Here is a 20,894-nt window from a genome sequence, read left to right as displayed (position 1 = left end):
AGTATGTCCTATAATATTTTTTCTTCTGGAGAAAGTCTTATTTGTTTTATTCAAGCTCAACAGGGCTGAAATGTTAGTGGGAAATGGACGTTTTTGTTTTTTACTTCAGTACCAACTGCTACCGAAGACGATACGTTTGACAACACTACCCCGTAGCATTCACTGCCAGCAAATGTATGTTGCTGTTTTTTTATTTATTTGGAGAATGTAATTAAACATGACTGTGATTATTGCATATGCTATTCTGCACTGAAAAATAAAGGCCCAATCCCAATTCTATTTTTGTACCCCTACCCCTTCCCTTTGGCCCTTACAACCGAGGGTGAATGGCAAGGGCTTTAAAATTTACCCCTAAGAATTGGGACAGCACTAAAGCACCTGCACATGTAATCATATGTCCTCACGATCTCTTGCTTTATGTGTGATCAGACGATCGCGACTGCTGTAGTGATTCCAGTTGTGTTATTTTTTGGTATTTATCTTCAGGAAATCACTGAAGGCATATATTATGTTATCATAAGGATCTAATGTGGCAATAAGATCAGAACTTTACTGTGTATTTACAAAGTGGTCATATTCATCAATGTAAACACACAAAAACAGCATTAACATTATAGCAGACCAACACAATCTCACGGCAATTCATAACTTTTTCATTTAGTGGCTAATTCGTACGAATTTGTACGATTAATTCGTACATTTTAGTATGATTTGCTAAAATGTTCGGTTTAGGGGTGGGGTTAGGTGCCACAACTCCTTTTTAAAATCGTACAATTTCTTACAACTGAACTCTTACGAAATATTTACGTTTTCTCGTGAGATCAGGCTGAGCAGACACGATAAAAAGCCCATTGACAGCCACTAGACATTACTGACAGTGTATTCGAGTGACAGAATGTTGTGGGATTGCTGTACAGGAGTTATCAATTGGGATTATAGATCGCAAAATTTAGCGTTTTTTTTGCGTTTTTTTTTGCGTTTTTTTTTTAAAGCATGACGGTAAAACACGAACACGGTTATGAATATATTAAAACATATGTTTGTTTGTCATAAAAATTTGTAATAATGACAAAAAATACTAATTTGTTGATCTCATTACTTCCGGGTTCAGCAACACTGCTGTTGTGAAAGGTGTATTCTGGGAAATTTTCTTACCCTTTGGTTTCAAGTGTGCTCCTGAAAAATCTTCGTTCGAAGGGCTGTTCACCCCTTCCCCTTAGCCCTACGCCTTCAAGCTAAAGAGAATTGGGACACCCCTACCCCTTGGCTTGCACGCACAAAACAAGGGTAGGGGTAAAGGGAAGGGCTAAGGGGTAGAATTGGGATTGGGCCAAAATATTCATTGGATTTACTACATTTTTTTTTTTTTTTAAGTAATTTGTGGCAAACAAAGTCAGACTTGTTTCCAGTGCATGTTGGACTCCGGCAGGGCTGCCCTTTGTCACCAATTGTGTTCAGAATTTATATGGAAGGAATTTCAGAGCCCCTCCAGCCTCTGGTTCAGGGACTTCATCTCTGTTATTTGCAGACGATGTTGTTCTGTTGGCTTCATCGAACATGGACCCTCAGCATGCACTGGAGCGGTTTGCTGCCGAGTGTGATGCGGCTGGGATAAGAATCAGCACCTCTAAGTCCAAGGCCATGGTGCTCCACCGGAAAAAGATGGTTTGCTATCTTCAGGTTGGAGGAAAGTCTTTACCCCAGGTGGAGAAGTTCAGGTATCTTGGGGTTTTGTTCATGAGTGAGGGACTGATGGAACGTGAGATTGACAGGCTGACTGGTGCGGCAACAGAAGTAATGCTGTCAATGTACCGGTCCGTTGTGGTAAAGAAGCAGCTGAGCCGAAAGGCAAAGCTCTCGATTTACCGGTCAATCTACGCTCCTACTCTCACCTATGGTCATGAGCTTTGGGTCATGACTGAAAGGACAAGATCTCATATACAAGCAGCTGAAATGAGTTTCCTTCACAGAGTGGAAGGGCGAACCTAGGCGTTTTGTCACCGAGAAGGAGCTCGGAGTAGAGCCGCTGCTCCTCCACATTGAGAGAAGTCAGCTGTTTAGGATGCCCCCCCAGATGCCTACCTAGGGAGGACTATGCTGGATGGACTATGTCTCTCGGCTGGCCTGGGAGCGCTTTAGAATCTCCCCAGAAAAGCTGGAGGAAGTGTCTGGGGAAAGGGAAATCTGGGGTTCTCTCTTAAAACTGGGGTTCTCTCCCCTAGCTGGGCTCTGGAAGAATGGTTGAAAATGAATGAATGAATGAATGGTTGCAAACAATGTATATGGACTGAATTTAAACAAAGAAATGAAATTTAGTAATGTTCGTTTGTTTGTTTAAATTCAGCCCATTGCAACCACCTTTAAAAATGTAGTAAATCCAATGAATCTTAATTTACAAAAAATGATATGAACAAGTTTAATTCACACCTGTAGATGGAAACATACTGACTTGCAAAAAAAAAAAACAACAAAAAAAAAACAATACAAAAAATTTTATTTTTTTATTTTATTTTAGACAGATTTTTTTAATTACAGCATTTTACTATCGTGACCGCCTGGACTGGCCTACAACTATTCAGAGATAAAGTTGCAATTAGGAAAATTAGCAGGATTTCTTAAGAGAGAGCGATAGAGGAAAGAAATGAGCTTCTTCCCTCTATCTCTGTCATTCACAGTGAAGATTTATCAGTGAAGGTGTTTATCAGAGTGCTCAGAAAACTCCAAATGAATCTCTAAAGTGTTATCTCTGTGCCCAAGCAGAGAAGACTCTTCTTATGTAAATCATGACCTACTAATGCAGCTCTTATCAGACATAATGTCATTTGCATAATTGTCCCGTCATTCTGCAGGCCGGCTTGTTTAAATGTTGACCTTTGGCTTTTGGTTGGTCACACCTTGTATGAAATCTCTATGAGCGGCTTTTGCATAAATCTGAAATTCAGTTCACATACCTCAGTTAGAAACATAATTACTGTTCAGAAGTTTGTGTTGCTAGATTATTCATGTTTTTGAACAGTCCTGTTCATCAAGGTTGCACTGCAAAAAACAAACAAAAATTATAATAATAACTATATATATATATATATATATATATATATATATTAAAATCCTTAAGTCTTCATTCATATGACTCTTTAGATAACAGTCGAATTTGATGCCCAAATAACAATATTATTATAAATGTTAATTATTTCTCAATATTTTATGAAAACTACTTATTATACCGCTAGTACATATTATTATTATTATTATTATTATTATTATTATTATTATTATTATTATTATTATTATTATTATTGGTTATGATAAAAAATAATAACAACAACAATAATAATAATACTAATAATAATAATAATAACCAATAAAAATATTAACCATAAAAGTTGTTATTATTGCTATAATAATAATTTTGGTATTATTATTATTATTATTATTATTATTATTATTATTATTAAAAATAACAACACTTATTTTATATAATAATAATAATAATAATAATAATAATAATAATAATAACACTTTTTAATTGTGTTATTATTATCATTATTAATTTCATTATTATTATTATTATTATTATTATTATTATTATTAATAATATTGCCATTTATTATTATTTTTTAGTAGTAGTAGTATTTCCATTTAATATTATTAATATTATTATTGCTATTGTTATTTAATGAGACTTTTTGATTATATTAAAGAAAGCTTAATTTATCCAAGTTCAAATAGGATGTTGCTGTATGAATAACAATCTGTGTTGTGTTTAGGTATTAATAAGAAGAATAAGAATAAACATTATTTTTTTGTTTGCAGACAACAACATTATAGACAACTGTCCTCTTTTCAAATGTTTATTATTATTATTATTATTATTATTATTATTATTATTATTTTAAACATGTTTATTATTATTTTATTGTTGTTATTATTATTGTTATAATAATAATAATAATAATAATAATAATAATAATAATAATAATAATAATAATAATAAAAGCAATTTATAACAAGTAATTATCATGAAATTGATTTTAAACTATGTGTTGAACAATGCTGTAAATATAACAGTTTTCAGTTTGACGATATCAGTTTTGTTTCACATTATTCACTATGGAACAACAAAGTCGCGTAGCAAATATGTTATTCTCACTTACAAAAATACCGAGCATGTCGATTTTTACGTGCGAGCCAAAAAGCAACAACTCCCACATCAATAAAAGGCATCAAGACGCCACGAGCTTTGAGAATTTGGCAGACGGCGCTTAAGCTGAACTCGACATAAATAGACGCCACCTCTGACTCAAACAGGCCTGTCTTCATTTACTCAACTTCTCCTCGATACTGTTATCACACTCTAAAACATTTCATACTGTATTATAAGACGTGGGTCAAACAAAACGACTCCCCTATCGTTTATTTGCAGGGGAGAGGAATCGGTTTGGCAACAATGGCGTCACATTCAGGGCATGGGTTGAAAACATAATCTCTCAGCACAGATGTGTAGGTCTCCAGTAATTCAGGCATTTGAAGGGAACTCAAAGCCGCCTCCATTGGCATTAAAGGACTCCCTGCAGTGCTGGCATGAACACAGAGTGTGATAAAACCAACTCGATTAATGCACATTCATATAACATCAACATCTGCCTTTAAACGCACACATTCATCATGACACAGAACTCCTCATTGGCTTTACGTAGCAAGCGGCGTATATGCATGTTCCAGTTGTGAAGGTTGTTCCAGTAGGTAGGCAGTCTAATTATTCTAAAATACCTTCTGTTTTAATTCAATATTGCTGCATGAAATGTACTTAAATTACTTAAAAGTCAGCTGATTATGTGGGCTGTAGATTGAAAAAATATGTGTCTGATTCTCTGTCTAAGGAAAGGAGTATCATATGTGTATACAGAATTGAATATCTGTGCTATTACAATTAAGCAATTAGGGCATCAGAAAGCTTTGCGAGAAAGCAGACCCTCATTATAAAGGGAGGATTCATGAACCCAAGTAAGTGGGTCATGCAAAACAACACAAAGCAGGTTGGTTTTTACCTGTGCCAAAAGAGGGGGGGGGGTAAAGCAAGCAATGATGAGGAGAGAGTGTTAAAAACAAACCAAGAATGAAGTTTGCTCTGCTTTAAATAATAGATCAATTCTTCACACAAATGAGTTCATAAAAATGAGTCACTGAATCATTCACTCAGGTTCACTTAAGTTTGGTCAGCAACACTGATTTATCCAGAAACTAAATAAGAGTAAAAGATTCATTTGCTTATTTGATTCATTCAAACACACTGTTTTGAATTCATCCTTTCATACCATTGAATTTCATTGAATCAATGATATCATAATCATCCGGGGCCTCATGTATCAACGTTGCATACACACAAAAACTTTGTGTACGCCAGATTTCATGCTCACGTTTATATTTACTAACGATGAAATTAATGTGAAAATGTGCATTGGTTCCTGCCAACTTCATGTCTGGTGTACGTGTATTTCTTGTGTGTGTTTGTTTTATTTCCATTAATTGATAAAATGGGTTAATTGACACAATAATATATATATATATATATATATATATATATATATATATATATATATATATATATATATATATATATATATATATATATATATAGTTTGTACATGAGGCCCCTGGTCTCCTGAAACACTAGGATTTATTCAGTAATAGGTCACTAAACGCAAGTTGCTGAATCATCACCAAACATAGTGATTCATTCAGTAACAAAACACATGACTATAAGTCACTGAATCGGTTACTCATCAAATTGATTCCCACACAGTGATTTGTTCAGCAATGAAACATGTCTATAAATGAGTCACTGAATCAGTTACTCATCCAATTCATTCAAACACACTGATTCATTCAGTAACAAAAAACATGACTCTAAGTGAGTGAATGAATTAATTACTTATCCAATTTTTCTCCACACAGCAATTGATTCAGTAAAAAACAAGTGACTATATAAGTGATTAAATTTCCAATTCCAATTTTTCATCAATTACATTCCCACACACTGATTTGTTCAATAGTGAAACTATAAGTGATTCATTGAATCAGTTATTCATCCAATTCATTTAAACAAAGGGATTTATTCAGTAATAAAGCAATCGACTACAAATGATTCATTTGATCAATTACCCATCCAATTCATTTTAACACCCAACACAGTAATTAATTTAGTAACAAAAACATGACTGAGTCACTAAATCAATTACTTATCCAACTAAATGTGAGTCTTTTTTGCAAGCGACTTTAAGTGAGTCACTAAATCAGTTACTCATCCAATTCATTCCAAAACAGTGATTCATTCAGTAACAAAACGCATGACTATAAGTAAGTCACTGAATCAATCATTCATCCAATTCATTAAACTCAGTGATTCATTTACTAAAAACACAGCTATAATTCACTGAATCAATTACTCATATAATTTATTCACACACAGTGATTCATTCAGTAAAAGAGCAGCTGACTTTAAGTGAATTACTAAATTAATTGCTCACCCAGTTCAGTTCAACACAGAGAGTCATGTGTTTTTTTAATGAATGAATCACTGCGTCTGAATGAATTGGATGAATAACTGATTCAATGACTCAGAGTCATGTGTTTTGTTGATGAATGAATCCTTGAGTCCTTGAATCAGTTATTCATCCAATTCATTCAGACGCAGTGATTCATTTAGTAATAAATCAAGTGACTATGAATGAGTCACTGAATCAATTGCTCATCCAACTCATTCAAACACAGTGATTCATTCAGTAAAAAAGTAAGTGGCTGAGTCTGAAACCGCATACTTCCATACTATATAGTATGCTAAAATCAGTATGTGAGCCGAGTAGTATATCCGAATACATAGAATTCGAAAATCAGTAAGCAAGAAGTACCCTGATGACTTACTACTTCCGGCGAGATTCTGAAGTGTGCATCCCATGCATGCTGCGCTGTCCCATGATGCCCCGCGAGAGAATTCATGAATGGAATTGAAGCAACGCAACTGACGCAGGTAGGTCACGTGACCATGACAAAATGGCGGATGTAGTACGTCTGAATTCCATTCATACTGTATAAAACATACCTTTCTAACGGTCGAGTAGTATGTTTAAATTCAAATGCAGTACCTACTGAGTAGTAGGCGGTTTCGGACGCAGCCAGTGACTACAAGTGAGTCATTAAATTAATTACTCATCCAATCGATTCAAACACTGATTCAGTAAAAAACCAAGTGACTATAAGTGAGTCATGAATCAATTGCTCATCCAGTTCAGTCAAGCACAGTAATTCATTCAGTAATAAAGCAAGTGACCATAAAGGAGTCACTGAATCATTCACTCATCCAAATATTTCAAGATATAATAAATATTTCAGACAAAAAACTACAAATTATTTACAAAGCTAATTAAATAAAATTGATTGATTTATCCGGAAAGTTTTGTGACTGTTGAGATGTGATATGATTGATAAAATACATTCTTTAATGGTACTGCAGTGCATTTAGCTGCTTGATAACAGTGTGTTAATGAATAATAATGTCTACTAACTGTGTCTTGCATTAAGTTACAGCCTTTTTAAACGCAGTATCCGGAGAGAGCTATAGTCCATTATCGTCCCTTACACAAATTATACAGCAATCGTTCTTGCATTAAGATTTAGAACGCAATTAGAAAGAATTATAACGTCGACTCGGATACAGTGGGCAGATGATGTAGACATGATCCAGTTTCCACGGCATCAGACGAACACGCATATACATCGTTACAGAGCTAAATTAAAAGCCCTATGGGGTTTGCTGGCCTGTTTGCTTTAATGTTGCTTTAGAGGCCTGGCTAAAAGGAAGTAATTCCAGAGGAGGATTCCTGTCATCCATATGGGCCGTGTTGACAGCCGCAGCCACATTTCCTATTGATTCACAGCAGAGAATTCATCCCTCACTCCCACATACAAGGCTGGAGGTGAAAAATACATACATTTGCTCATAAAATATATAGATCTGCACTGAGACTCATGTACACACTCTTAGAGAAACACACACACATGGTTTTTCACCTCAGGCAATGTAGCCGCGAGAGGGACCGAACAAGTTCACTGAACAACAGAGAAAGGAAACAGTTAATCAATATGCATGAGAGATGGAGGAAAAGAGAAAGGAAAGACAGAAAATAAAAGGGATACGCTCTGTCTATTTCGCCAAATGAACAGCCGTACCTTTCCTTTCGGTTCGGTCATTATGCACTGACCCTTGATTTAAACACGTCCACTTCAGCTCCTACTATTACGTCTTTAAGAGAAATGGGACTGTCACAGTAAAAAACAACACCAAAACACACTCAGCAAGACGATGCGTGCTCAAGCAGCAACATTTCTCGTAATTGTTTGGGGAAGTCCAAACCAACAAGCATAAAAACTCTCAAATTTCCTTTCAAATCGAATGAATCCGCATCAAAGCACTGTGTGCAAACATGATAACTCATTTCTTTACCAAGATGCTCTGTAAAGCCTTTCTTTTCATGCCTGCTGGGTTTAAAGTGAAGGGGAAAACGATGCACAGACTATTTCTGACAAGCCAGGACTAAAAACGGTGACATTTGCATAACCAAAGGCATTTGCAATTACAATTAACCAATTAGGACATCAGAAAGCTTTGTGAGAAAGCAGACCCTCATTATGAACCCAAGATTCCCACCAAGTGGGTCATGCAAAACAACACAAAGCAGGTTGGTTTTAACCTGTGCCAGAAGAGGGAAAGAAGCAAACAATGATGAGGAGAGAGTGTTAAAAACAAACCAAGAACAAAGTTTGGTCTGCTCTAAATAATAGATCGTTCATTCATACAAATGAGTTCATAAAAATGAGTCACTGAATCATTCACTCATTAAGTTTGGCCAACAACACTGGTTTATCCAGAAATTAAATGAGTAAAAGATTCATATTCTCATTTGATTCATTCAAACACACTGTTTTGATCAAGAACAAGTAATCATTTTTACAAATTGAATCAATTCCTCAACAACACTGATTGACACAGACAAGACTATTTTGAAACCCAAGCTCATTCTCAAAGTGTAGCCCCGCGGATGTTTCTGGAGAATGCGATTTACATGGCCAGAGGTATTTTTTTTTCAAGCGAACGCTACGGGGCGGTGTGATGCCGCTTCTCTCCGCACTTGCCGGCTGACGGCTTACCTCCTTGTGGAGGGCTTTCCCACCGCAACCAGTTTGCCCGGTTAGCTCGTTGTGAACGTAGGCGGAGCGGAGACCCAGAGGGGAGCTGACGGCGATGACCAGGTTCGAATCCGGGGAAGAGCGGTTCCAGGAATCAGGTAAGACAAAAACTAAAGTGAACAAGTTCCTAACAGGGCGAGAATGTGGTGAAATCCGAAATTGTGGTAAAAATCAGACGAGGGCTTTTCTTTTTTTGGACAGCTTTTGTAAATCGTTGTTTGGGTTTAGGGAATTAGAAGGAGGAGGAGGGTGGGTCGGCCGATTGGCCGGCCGCCTACTCAATCATTCAGTTAGTCAGTCGGAGAGATGGTCGCTCTACATCGGCCTCTGGTGGATTTACGTAAGAACAGTGCGGGCACGAACGATGCGAAAAATCACACACAGCAGCCTCTAGCGGATTCACGAAAACAAAAACTGTTTCGCTGGTCTTCAGAAACGTCCACAGGGCTATGTTTCCAGATTGAGCCTGGGTAGCTATTTTTGGTAGCATCATTGAGTCATAGAAGCAGATGAGTGATTGATTGATTCTAAAAGGCAAATAAATAAATAGATTTATAGAGCAAAGGCATTTATGGAGTGATTAAATCATAAAGTTTTTAAACAAACAATAAAATAATTCAGAACAAACCTTTCCTGCGAGTCATTGAATGATTTACTGATTAATTTAACGCTGATTCATTTCATTCTGCTTGGAGATGCTCAGTGGCTCATTACATGGTACGTTTGTTCTAATATTTTCTTGGCTGAGAAAAAAAAAAGTTAAATACTGTGCATAAAATTCAAGTTACTAAACTTTAAAGGTGCTGTATGTATATTTTTGATTACTCAAAAGCACAAACATACAATAATACATTTGTAGATATTTAAGAATCATGCAAAGTGTACATATTTATTTATCTGAAAAACAATGCTAAAGTCAGTTATTCTCCTTTGAAAAAGTGTGTTCCGTGCTGGAGTGTCTGTCTTAGATTTGGTCTGTTTAAGTCCACCCAATGACAGGTAACTCAATTATATTTCACCACCTTTGGTTGCCTTGTCAGAAAACATGGCATATATTTTATTTGTCATGAAGGTTGTCTCAATATATGCACACGCAGACAAAAATCAACCTGTCAGATGATAGCAAAATCCCCTGAAATGAGACGCAGGTTTAAAGTTCTTCAAGTCCACATGCAGTGATTTTCATTTGCAAAAAAAATACAAATATTTCAAACGTAATAATTAGCTGAGCAGCTTACAGTGAAAGGCTCACTCCTGTTGGTGTTGTCAATCTGGCAACTTGCATTTGTATCGAGTCAAAATCATTCATTCATGTTCTTTTCGGCTTTGTCGACTTTTTAATTACGCCAAAATGTAAGTAAACTAAAGCATCACTCATGCTCCCGAATGAAATGCCTACTTTACTACATCCAATCAGCTCGCTGTAGAAAAACAAGCCACGCCCCCTGTTTCTCATTTAATATTTAATTTCTCCTGGAAATGTCACAATACGATAAATAAAAAAACGCTTGCAGCTTCCCGTTCATGCACACTTTAAAATCTTTCTTTATAATGCTTGATTGATTTACAAAACTAGTTTTATCATGTCACGTCAGCAGAAAGTGTTCACTATTTTGAAAACAGCCAAAACGTAATTAAGCTAAAGTGTCACTTATCTTTCTGAATGAAATGCCTGCTTTGCAACATCCAATCAGCTCGCAGTAGAAAAAACAAGCCACACCCACTTGTTTCTCATATAATAATCCAATCTTTCTAATAACAGTCACAATGCTTTTCTATATCCAATCAGCTCCCAGCTGAGAAAACTGAGCCACACCCACCATTTCCTCATATAATATTTCATTTCTCTAGGAACTGCATCACAATACTTTACTACATCCAATCAGCTCGCAGCAGAGAAAAATAAGCCATGCCTACCGTTTTCTCATTTAGTAGTCCATTTCTCTGGGAACTGCATTACAAAACTTTACTATGTCCAATCAGCTTGGAGCAGAAAAAATAAGCCATGCCTACTGTTTACTCATTTATTATTCCATTTCTCTAGGAACTGCATCACAATATGAAAAACAAAGCAGTCACAGCTTCTGGTTCATGCGATTTTTACACATTTACTATAACTCTTGATTGATCCACAAAATCACAGTTTTATCACGTCATGTCACTAGAAAATGTTCACTATTTTGAAAATAGCCAAAGCGTAATTAAGCTAAAGTGTCACTACTTTTAGTTAGTTACTTCCCCAGAACTCCAGCTATAGTGTCCTTTGGGACAATAGGGGCCCGCTGGGGATTTTTTTCCATGAGCGCAAGGACATTAATGAAAGCATTTTGTGCTGTTCTCCTACCTGCTTGAGGAGCCATCAGAAAGGGAAGCTTGATAGGCGAGAGCGAGAGCAGGTGGAGCGGGTGAGCAGAAGAGACAGATGGTCCCTGTGTCACGTCACAATCCATCGCCATCATGGCTTCTGCTGCCAGAGAGACGCGTTTAGAACTTCCAACTCGCTTAATGGCCATGGGACAACCTGCAACGGAAAAAATAAAGATTGATAAAAGGAGTGCGCACTTTGTAAAATAATACCGTCTGCCACTTTCTTGCAAAATGTGCTCGTAAATGTTTACTTTGATGGTTGCACTTTATCTGGACTGGCAGAACAGTTTGAGTGCATTCAGTGTGGACGGGTTTAATGCATTTCTTTTTTCTCCCTTTTGAGAAGTTTGATAGGAAAAGATGATTGCGACTTCTGATGACTTTGAATGCTCGACATTTTAGTTGTTAAAGCAGCTTTAATCATTTTTTACAATGTGTAATTTGTCTGCATAACAGCACAAGTCAACATGAAAAGGCCTTTGTAAAGCATTTGAAAGATAAGCGAGTGTTTCTCTGGCGAAAAACATGAACACAAACATACAGTAGCATGTTATTATTATAAGAATGTAAATGGGTCATTTTTGCCTTTAAATTAGACAGTTTTTCATTCATTCATTTATTCATTCATTTATTCATTCATTCATTCATTCATTTTCTTTTCGGCTTTGTCCATTTATTAATAATAATTTATATAATAATTTATATAATAATAATAATAATAATAATAATAAGAAGAAGCAGAAGAATATGTAATAAGTAAAATTAATAATAAATGAGTAAACACGATGCAAAAATAAATAATAATAATCAAAAGGAAAATTATAATAATAATAATGAAAATAAATAAATTTATAAAATAATTATGGCCCCCAAGTATGTAGGTAAGTGCATGTATGTAAGTGCATGTTTTACAGGTGTATTTACACTCATGGGCCACTTTATTAGGTACATCTGTCCATCTGCTCGTTTAGGCAAATTTCTAATCAGCCAATCACGTGACAGCAGCTCAGTGCAATTAGGCATGTAGACATGGTCAAGACGACCAGTTGCAGTTCAAACCGAGAATCATAATGGGGAAGAAAATTGAATTAAGTGACTTTGAACGTGGCATGGCCATAGGTGACAGACGGGCTGGTCTGTATGTTTCAGAAACTGCTGATCTACTGGGATTTTTACACACAACCATCTCTAGGGTTTACAGAGAATGGTCCAAAAAAAAGAGAAATCCAGTGATCATCAGTTCTGTGGGTGCAAATCTTCAGTTTAGAATTATAAAGTTATATTTGTAAATTTTTTTTGTCAAAATTGAGTTATTCACATATTCTTATTAAATAACTAATTTACATTATGGGATTTTTTTTATAAGTTGTTTACATTTTAAGACTTTTTATAAAAAAAAAAAAAAACTAATTTTACACACTGTACACACTTACAGATGTTACTACTTCAATGTGTTCCTTATGCCGCCATTCATACCGCGGCGACGGCGGTACTTGATGCGCCAGCAGCTTTTGACCGCTGGGTGGCAGTTTAACCACAGATATTCAGCTTTGCCTTTTCACAACACTAAACAGACTTTTCTGTGCGTACCTTATGTGATCAGATGTGGTCAATTAAAATATAATTTTGATTTAGTTTTCTTAGTGATAAACATGATCTTACCAGGGCTTAAAGTATTCCGGCACCATGCCGGTTCTCCGGCATGCGGCCGTGAGAGAAAAAAAAATAGAGCTTGCACATGCGGTTTAGTTGGGGATGCTCAAAATAACTGATTAAGCAATAACCGAAAGGGTGCGTTTGTAACCGATGAATGGTATCAGTTAAACGATTAAAATATGCTTTCAACATTTTTAAAGTTTGGCTGCATACGGGGCATCTGTTTAATGGTTTACATACTGTAGTGTTTGCTATGGAATACAAAAACTTTAACGCTCATTATCTCAAAATCATTCAGAATGCAGACAGAACCTTTAAATTCCAAGGTGACGAAATGCCTTGTTGATACCAGAGGTCAGAGGAGAATGGCCAGACTGGTTGGAGCTAATAGAAAGGCAACAGTAACTCAATTAAGCACTCGCTACAATCGAGGTATGCAGAAGAGCATCTCTGAACACACAACACATTGAACCTTGAGGCGGATGGGCTACAGCAGCAGAAGACCACACCGGGTACCACTTCTGTCAGCTAAGAACAGGAAATTGAGGCTACAATTCACACAGGCTCACCAAAATTGGACAATAGAAGATTGGAGAAATGTTGCCTGGTCTGATGGATTTCGATTTATGCTGCAAAATTCGGATGGTAGGGTCAGAATTTGGCATCAACGACATGAAAGCATGGATCCCTCCTGCCTTGTATCAATGGTTCAGGCTGGTGGCAGTGGTGTATGTAAGGGATATTTTCTTGCCACACTACAACTCAGTACTAGTAAGATGTACCTAAAAAAGTGGCCGGTGAGTGTATATTCATTCATTTATTTATCATAGTATCTAAGTTTATAGTAGAAATAATTTAGAAATAATTATTCCAGATCTTTCTGAGATAAAGGGAAAACAGGAAAATATAATCCTGCTTCACAACGAACCAACCTTCCTTACTGTATATATTTTCAAAACAACGCTGGCTATCCCTTAATAGTCACCTATAGATGAACTAACACACACATGTCCTCTTCTCATCGCCAGTGTTTTCGGTGTCTGCCTCCACTGAGCGAGGAAAATGCTATTTAACGAAACCTTGAAGAGATCTTTGGAGAGAGCAGGCGGGGTGTTTCTTCCACGCTGAGCAGCTGAAACACTTTATCTAATGGTACTGAGTGGGCGGATCAGAGCCAACCAGAGCAGTTCCATGCACATGTAGCGCACTGGAAATCAGGCCACCGGGGAATATATCATATGGAGCCGATCCAGCACAACCACTCATGCCCATACTGGATAACGCTTCATGTGAAGGGAAAAACAACGGAGGGTTTGAGTCTGGGTAACACTTCAGATTACAGCCTGCGATTTACATGTAAACCCAATTAACAGCTGAAATGTTTTGTAATAACAGTTTAGCTTTACACTGTAAAGAAAATCTATAAAATGCATGATAAAAAATGGCAGCTGTAGAAAATTTGCCAGAAATTTTCTATGAAAACAGGGTAGAAACTATATAATATACAGTTGAAGTCACAGGTATTTTCCCACCTGTGATTACTTAGTTTTTTAAAAATATTTCCCAAATGATGTTTAACAGAGCAAGGAAATTTTCACAGTATGTCTGATAATATTTTTTCTTCAGTAGAAAGTCTTATTTGTTTTATTTTGGCAAGAATAAAATAGTTTTTTAACTTGTTTATAAACATTTTAAATCAATATTATTAGCCCCTTTAAGCAATTTTTTTTGATTGTTTATAGAACAAACCATCATTATACAATCACTTGCCAAATTACCCTAACTTGCCTAATTAACCTAGTTTAGCCTTTAAATGTCACTTTAAGCTGAACACTAGTATCTTGAAAAATATCTATTCAAATATTATGTGCTGTTGTAACGGAGGCCAACTGGTAAGTGCTGTGCAGGTAAACCACACTCCTTATAATTCAGCAGGGCTAATAATTCTGACTTCAACCATATAATATAATTTGGTCCCACTTTATATTAAGTGGCCTTAACTAATATGTACTTACATAGCAACTAATAGTTTGTTACAATGTACTTATTGTGTAAATACATGTATTTACTTTGTACTTATGCTTGATTAAATACATGTATGTAATTACATCTGTAACTAACTTTTATAATTACATTTGTAAATACACTGTTGACCATCCCTTACACCTTAACCCACCCTTAAACCTACCCATACCACCAAACCTGTCCAGAACCCAACCTCTATCCCAACTCAAGAGCAACACAAGTGTTCTCAAATACATTATAAACACAGTAAGTACATTGCATTTATTTTTTTGAGGTAAGTACATAGTAGTTAAGGACACTTAATATAAAGTGGGACCTATAATTTTTGTAATAATAGTTTTAAAAAAACGACATTTAGAAAATTTACAGTAAAAAATTGGCAGTGAGGGTTGCCAGAACTTTGCTGTTAAAAATAGACAGTGGCGGATTTAGGCATGAGCAATATGGGCGATCGCCCAGGGCGGCATTTTGTTTAGGGCGGCACGGGGAGACGGTGCAAAGAAAAAAAAAAGTATCCAGTATCAATCAACTGTGAACTAGTAAAAGCTTAGAGATAGGATTTACTTTACGAAAGTGTATTAATCAAGAGTGGTAAACCCAGAATAAAGATGTTAGGGGCCATTCACATTTGGCGTCTTTTGCACACACAAGTTCGTTATTCTTTATGTGCACTCGAAACAATGCTGGTCAAAACAAATTAAAGCATGTGCGCAGAAAACCATTCCTGTGTGCCTCAGACACGTTCCTCCTGCTCTCGGTGTGAATCCCAGTTTACATGCATGTCAATAAAATACACGCCGCTCATGAGCTGTGAAACCAGAATAACAGCCTTTTATGTAGAGGTGGATGAGGCTTAATAACAGTATTTCTTAGCCATCATTTCGGTCTAAGACAACAGATAATGCTATAAAACATGTTTTTTTTTTTTTTTTTATGTTGTATAGAATTATCCTAATTACTACTCCTGTAGAAGATTTTGCAAGTGATCTCAGTATATCACTACAGTTGTGTCGTGACATCGTTTTTCCAGTTACATTTAGGAATGATTTCTGTTATTTAATTAGAATAATAACTGTATAATAATTATATGAATAATTCATTCATTCATTTTCTTTTCGGCTTAGTCCCTTTATTAATCTGGGGTCGCCACAGCGGAATGAACTGCTAACTTATCCAGCATATGTTTTATGCAGCGGATGCCCTTCCAGCTGCACCCCTTCACTGGGAAACATCCATACGCATTCATTTACACACACACACTACAGACCATTTAGCCTACCCAATTCAGCTGTACCACATGTCTTTGGACAGTGGGGGAAACCGGAGCACGCGAACGCAGGGAGAACTTGCAAAACTCCACACAGAATCGCCAATTGACCCAGCCGAGGCTCGAACTAGCTACCTTTTTGCTGTGAGGCGACAGCACTACGCCACTGTGTGGTCCTATATTAATAATAATAATTATTTTATTTATAACAATATGAATAAATTATTATATTTATTGAAAACAAATAATTATAATTAAATGTATTTAAATTATTTATTTAAAATTTAAATATTTGAAATATATATAAAGTCAACCTCATAGTGTCTTTATTTCTTGGGGGATGGGGAGGGGGTATATTTGGGGTGGTTTGCCCAGGGTGCCATTTAAGCTAGAACTACCACTGAAAATAGGGTAGAAAGCGTATAATATATATTTTTGTAATAATAGTCATATGAGGACACTGCATGGCAAAGTTAAGGATCTAAATGCAGGAATCGTCTTACAGTCAATGGCCGGAACGGGAACAAACAGGCACATGCAGAGAAATCCAGAGCTTGGTCATAAACAGGTGAATGGTCAATTTAGGCGGCAAACAACAGAAGCAAAGGAACAAAGCAAGGGTCAAACACAGCAAGGGAACGCTTCATAATGCTCACATACAGATAAACAAGACTCAGCCTAGAAGTGCGTGTGCGTGCTGTGTAAATAGTCATCGTAATCAGATATTTTGGCTGTGTGTATGTAATAAGTGGAAAACAGAAACTGATGTGTGCGAGGTGCATGCTGGGAGTTGCAGTTTGTTAATGTGGTGTTTGTGTAGTTCCCAAGTGATACACTGCCGCTAGATCGCTGGTGATCATAACAAGTTTAAGTTGTTGCTTATTGAGTAATGAAATTACTTTTCAATAGATTCATTTGAAATTTATTTTAATACAATTGTTTATGATGTTATTAGTATCTCATTTTTAATTACTCGTTTGAAATTATAACATACCCAACACAGCTTACATGTACATTTGAAAGCAAAATAATTAGCCCTCTTGTAAAATTCATTCTATCATTTTCCTTCAGCTTAGTCCCTTATTTATCAGGGGTTACCACAGCAGAATGAACCCAAAGGAAACCCACACCAACACAGGGAGAACATGCAAACTCCACGCAGAAATGGCAACTGGCCCAACCGGGACTTGAACCAGTGACCTTCTTGCTGTGAGGCAACAGTGCTAACTATTGAGCCACCATGACACCTTCCCGTAAAATTATATTTAAAAAAATATATGTTTAACTAAAAGAAGAGTGTTTCAACACATTTACACATAATAGATTTATCAACTTTGCCATGGTGACTAGATAATATTGCGCTAGTTATTTTGCAGGATAGTGTTTAGCCTAAAGGCTTAACTAGGTTAATTAGGTTAACAAGCTTAAATTAGGAAGAAAAAAAAAAGGAAATACTGTGAAACATGTTCAGTTAAAATCACTTAGAAAATAATGACAACAGGGCTCATTTTGCCTTCATGCTGTAAACATCCTGGTTGCCTTAAAATTTTAAGGTAAATCAAATCAATCTTTTGGTCCATTGAACTTATATTATGGTAAACTGACTTGTGTAACTTGTAAAATTAAGTTAGAACATTATTAACTTAGTTTAATAAGTTACAATGAATTGAAAGCGTATGCTGTCATCACCAGTTGTTAATAAACAACACATTTATTGATTATTTTTTGCATCAAATTAATTGCTTTACTGTATGTTCAATCCACTTCCAGTACATTTGTAAAAACTGATAAGTTGACTTAATTTTAATTGTGTGGATCTCAACTTTTTTTTTTTTTTTTACAGTGTACATACCTTATAGATTGACTGTTATATAAAAAATATGCAGTAAATTTTGTTTACTAATTACTTTGTGAGCTGTAATCCAAAGCATTACTTCAGTCTGTCATCTGACAATGTATGGGGACTGTGGATTAAACTCCACTAACCTGGAAAGTAGTGATAAATGCGTATCTAAGCGCTTCACTTAAACCCGCAGCCGCTGGAGATGAAGTGACAGAAGCACAGATCACATAAACAATGCAGCGCTCATCAACAAGTGCTCTCTGTGGACACATGTGAAACAGAAACCTTGAATTATACATCTTTCACATGAGAATCAAACCCTCAAACGTAACACCGGGTTCAGAAAAAAACACTCATGTTATATATCTATATAAATATATATAAATCGTCTTTCTTTATTTTGTTTCTGGGCGCTGGATCTTGACAGGTTTAACAAAGAGAGAGAAACGCTATAAATACTGCGGTGGCCAAAGGCTGCAGGAATGAGGACATTTTCCTCCGTCTCAAGGGGAGCAATTATTGTTGTGCTCCTATGAAGTGTCCTCAAACATGCTTACAGTTTATACTTTTACAAGTTACGCTTGAACCTCAGCCTGAGTTTGTTTTGACATCTCAGACATGGACAACACTATATATGCAGATTAACATGATGTCTGATTCTTCAAGTTAGTTATGAGCGGTCTTGGGTTAACTAACAATTTTGGTTTTGTTCCAGTATGCTGCTTTAACACTGGAACTAGCAGAATATTAGATGTACCATAGTGGTCCCAGATGGGACCATCTCGTTGCAAAGAAACAAGCTCAGGGCTCCCATTGATTTAGCGTTACAACAGTTTTTGATGTTATAATATGTTATATTGTTGGAGCAATGTGTTAATAAAGTTATTACTTCCTAATGTTAAAATAGCATTGTATTGTTGGAGCAATGTGCTAATAAAGTTCCATATGAGTAAACAGTGGATTCACGTTTATTAATATTATTATTATTATTATTATTATTTCAAGCCCCCAGTCCGCAGTTAGAAAAAGGTTGGGGACCACTGATATATAGGACGTCATTTATGTCAGGACATATTTACATTCAAAGCTTCTATTGTGGTAAAATTAAGCTTTGAATTTTTGTTGTTGTCATATTTAATCAAGTAATTGCCCAGAAAATACAATCTTTTTGGTAATACTGAAAAAAATATATACATTAGATTTACATATATATATATATATATATATATATATATATATATATATATATATATATATATATATATATATATATATATATATATATATATGGGCTGAATTTAAACAAATTAAATTGAGTAATGTTAAACTTAATTTGTTTAAATTTAGCCCACATAAATTATTTGCCATCACTTAAAAACATTTCTAAATCCAATAAGTCATTTTTACAGTGTAGAATTGTGTAATTAGGCTACTAGAATGTCTGCAAAATGTCGTGCTTTACTTTCATTTTCACATTCACCAGCAGAGGAGAAGAGAAGGGCACTGAATATGCTGTTTTGACAGAGATGTCTGAATAAAAGTTGTTTTTGCCATTAGCAAGGTATGTTTTTTGTTCGCAGGATTGTATTCAAAGTCACAGGGGAAAGTAGCAAATGCTGAAAAGCATACAGTAATCTTGACCGCTCTAGAGCTTGGGAACGTCTATAAATATAGTTGAAACCAGAAGTTTACATACACTCTAAAAAAAGGAACATAACCATTTTTTTTTAAATGTCTGATGGTAAATCATACTAAACATTTACTATCTTAGGTATGTTACTAAATTACATAATAATGAGATTTTTTTTTTTTTTTTTTAAAGATTTTTGTGTTAATTTTTACACAGTCAAAAGTTGGCATACATTTCTTTGGTATTTTTTTTAGCTTTGCTTTTAAACTGTATAACTTTGGTCAAATGTTTTGGGTGTCCTTCCACAAGCTTTGCACAATAGTTTGAAGGAATTTTGTCCCATCCCTCCTGACAGAATTGGTTTAACTAAGTCAGATTTGTAGGATGTCTTGCTCGCTTAAGCTTTTTCAACTCTGCCAACAAATTTTCTATAGGATTGACATCAGGGCTTTATGATGGCCACTCCAAAACATTCACTCTGTTGTCCTTAAAGCACATTTTAACTAATTTGGCAGTATGCTTAGGGTCTGATGTCTTGAGATGTTGCTTCAGTATTTCTACATAATGTTCTTTCTTCATAATGCCAACTTTGCTGTGAATTAGACCAGTCCCTCCTGCTGCAAAACAGCCCCACAACATGATGCTGCCGCCCCCATGCTTTACAGTTGGGATGGTGTTCCTAGGCTTGAAAGCTTTCACCTTTGTCCTCCAAATGTAACACTGGTCATTATGGCCAGTTCAACAGTTCAATCTTAGTTCCATCAGACCACAGGACATGTCTCCAAAAATTAATCTTTTTCCCAGTGTAATTTAGCAAATTGTAATCTGCCTTTTTTTTAATTATTATTATTATTTTTTGTTTG

The 20,894-nt window shown here is 35.8% G+C and overlaps 1 protein-coding gene and 1 long non-coding RNA gene across 3 annotated transcripts in view; one reads left to right on the top strand and one right to left on the bottom strand.

Annotated features, from left to right (window-relative positions):
* The window catches only part of tcerg1l (transcription elongation regulator 1 like), a 195,548-nt gene that overhangs the window by 125,596 nt on the left and 49,058 nt on the right, over positions 1–20,894 (bottom strand). For both annotated transcript variants that reach the window (XR_015504493.1, XM_087276894.1), the window contains exon 6: positions 11,588–11,764. Coding sequence is in view for 1 of the 2 variants with exons in the window: in XM_087276894.1 (XP_087133020.1) it covers positions 11,588–11,764 (177 nt within the window). In the remaining variant the exon portion in view is untranslated. The remainder of the gene's footprint in view (positions 1–11,587; positions 11,765–20,894) is intronic.
* On the top strand, positions 5,946–11,681 carry LOC147834564 (uncharacterized). Its single transcript, XR_015504560.1, has 3 exons — positions 5,946–9,459; positions 9,534–10,943; positions 11,040–11,681. It is a non-coding gene; the product is annotated as an uncharacterized LOC147834564 (long non-coding RNA).

This window comes from Danio rerio, chromosome 12 (genome assembly GCF_052040795.2).
Source record: "Danio rerio strain M-AB ecotype USA chromosome 12, GRCz13ab, whole genome shotgun sequence".
NCBI lineage: Eukaryota > Metazoa > Chordata > Actinopteri > Cypriniformes > Danionidae > Danio > Danio rerio.
The sequence above is the reverse complement of the archived record's forward strand: the minus strand, read 5'-3'. Positions and strand labels throughout refer to the sequence as shown.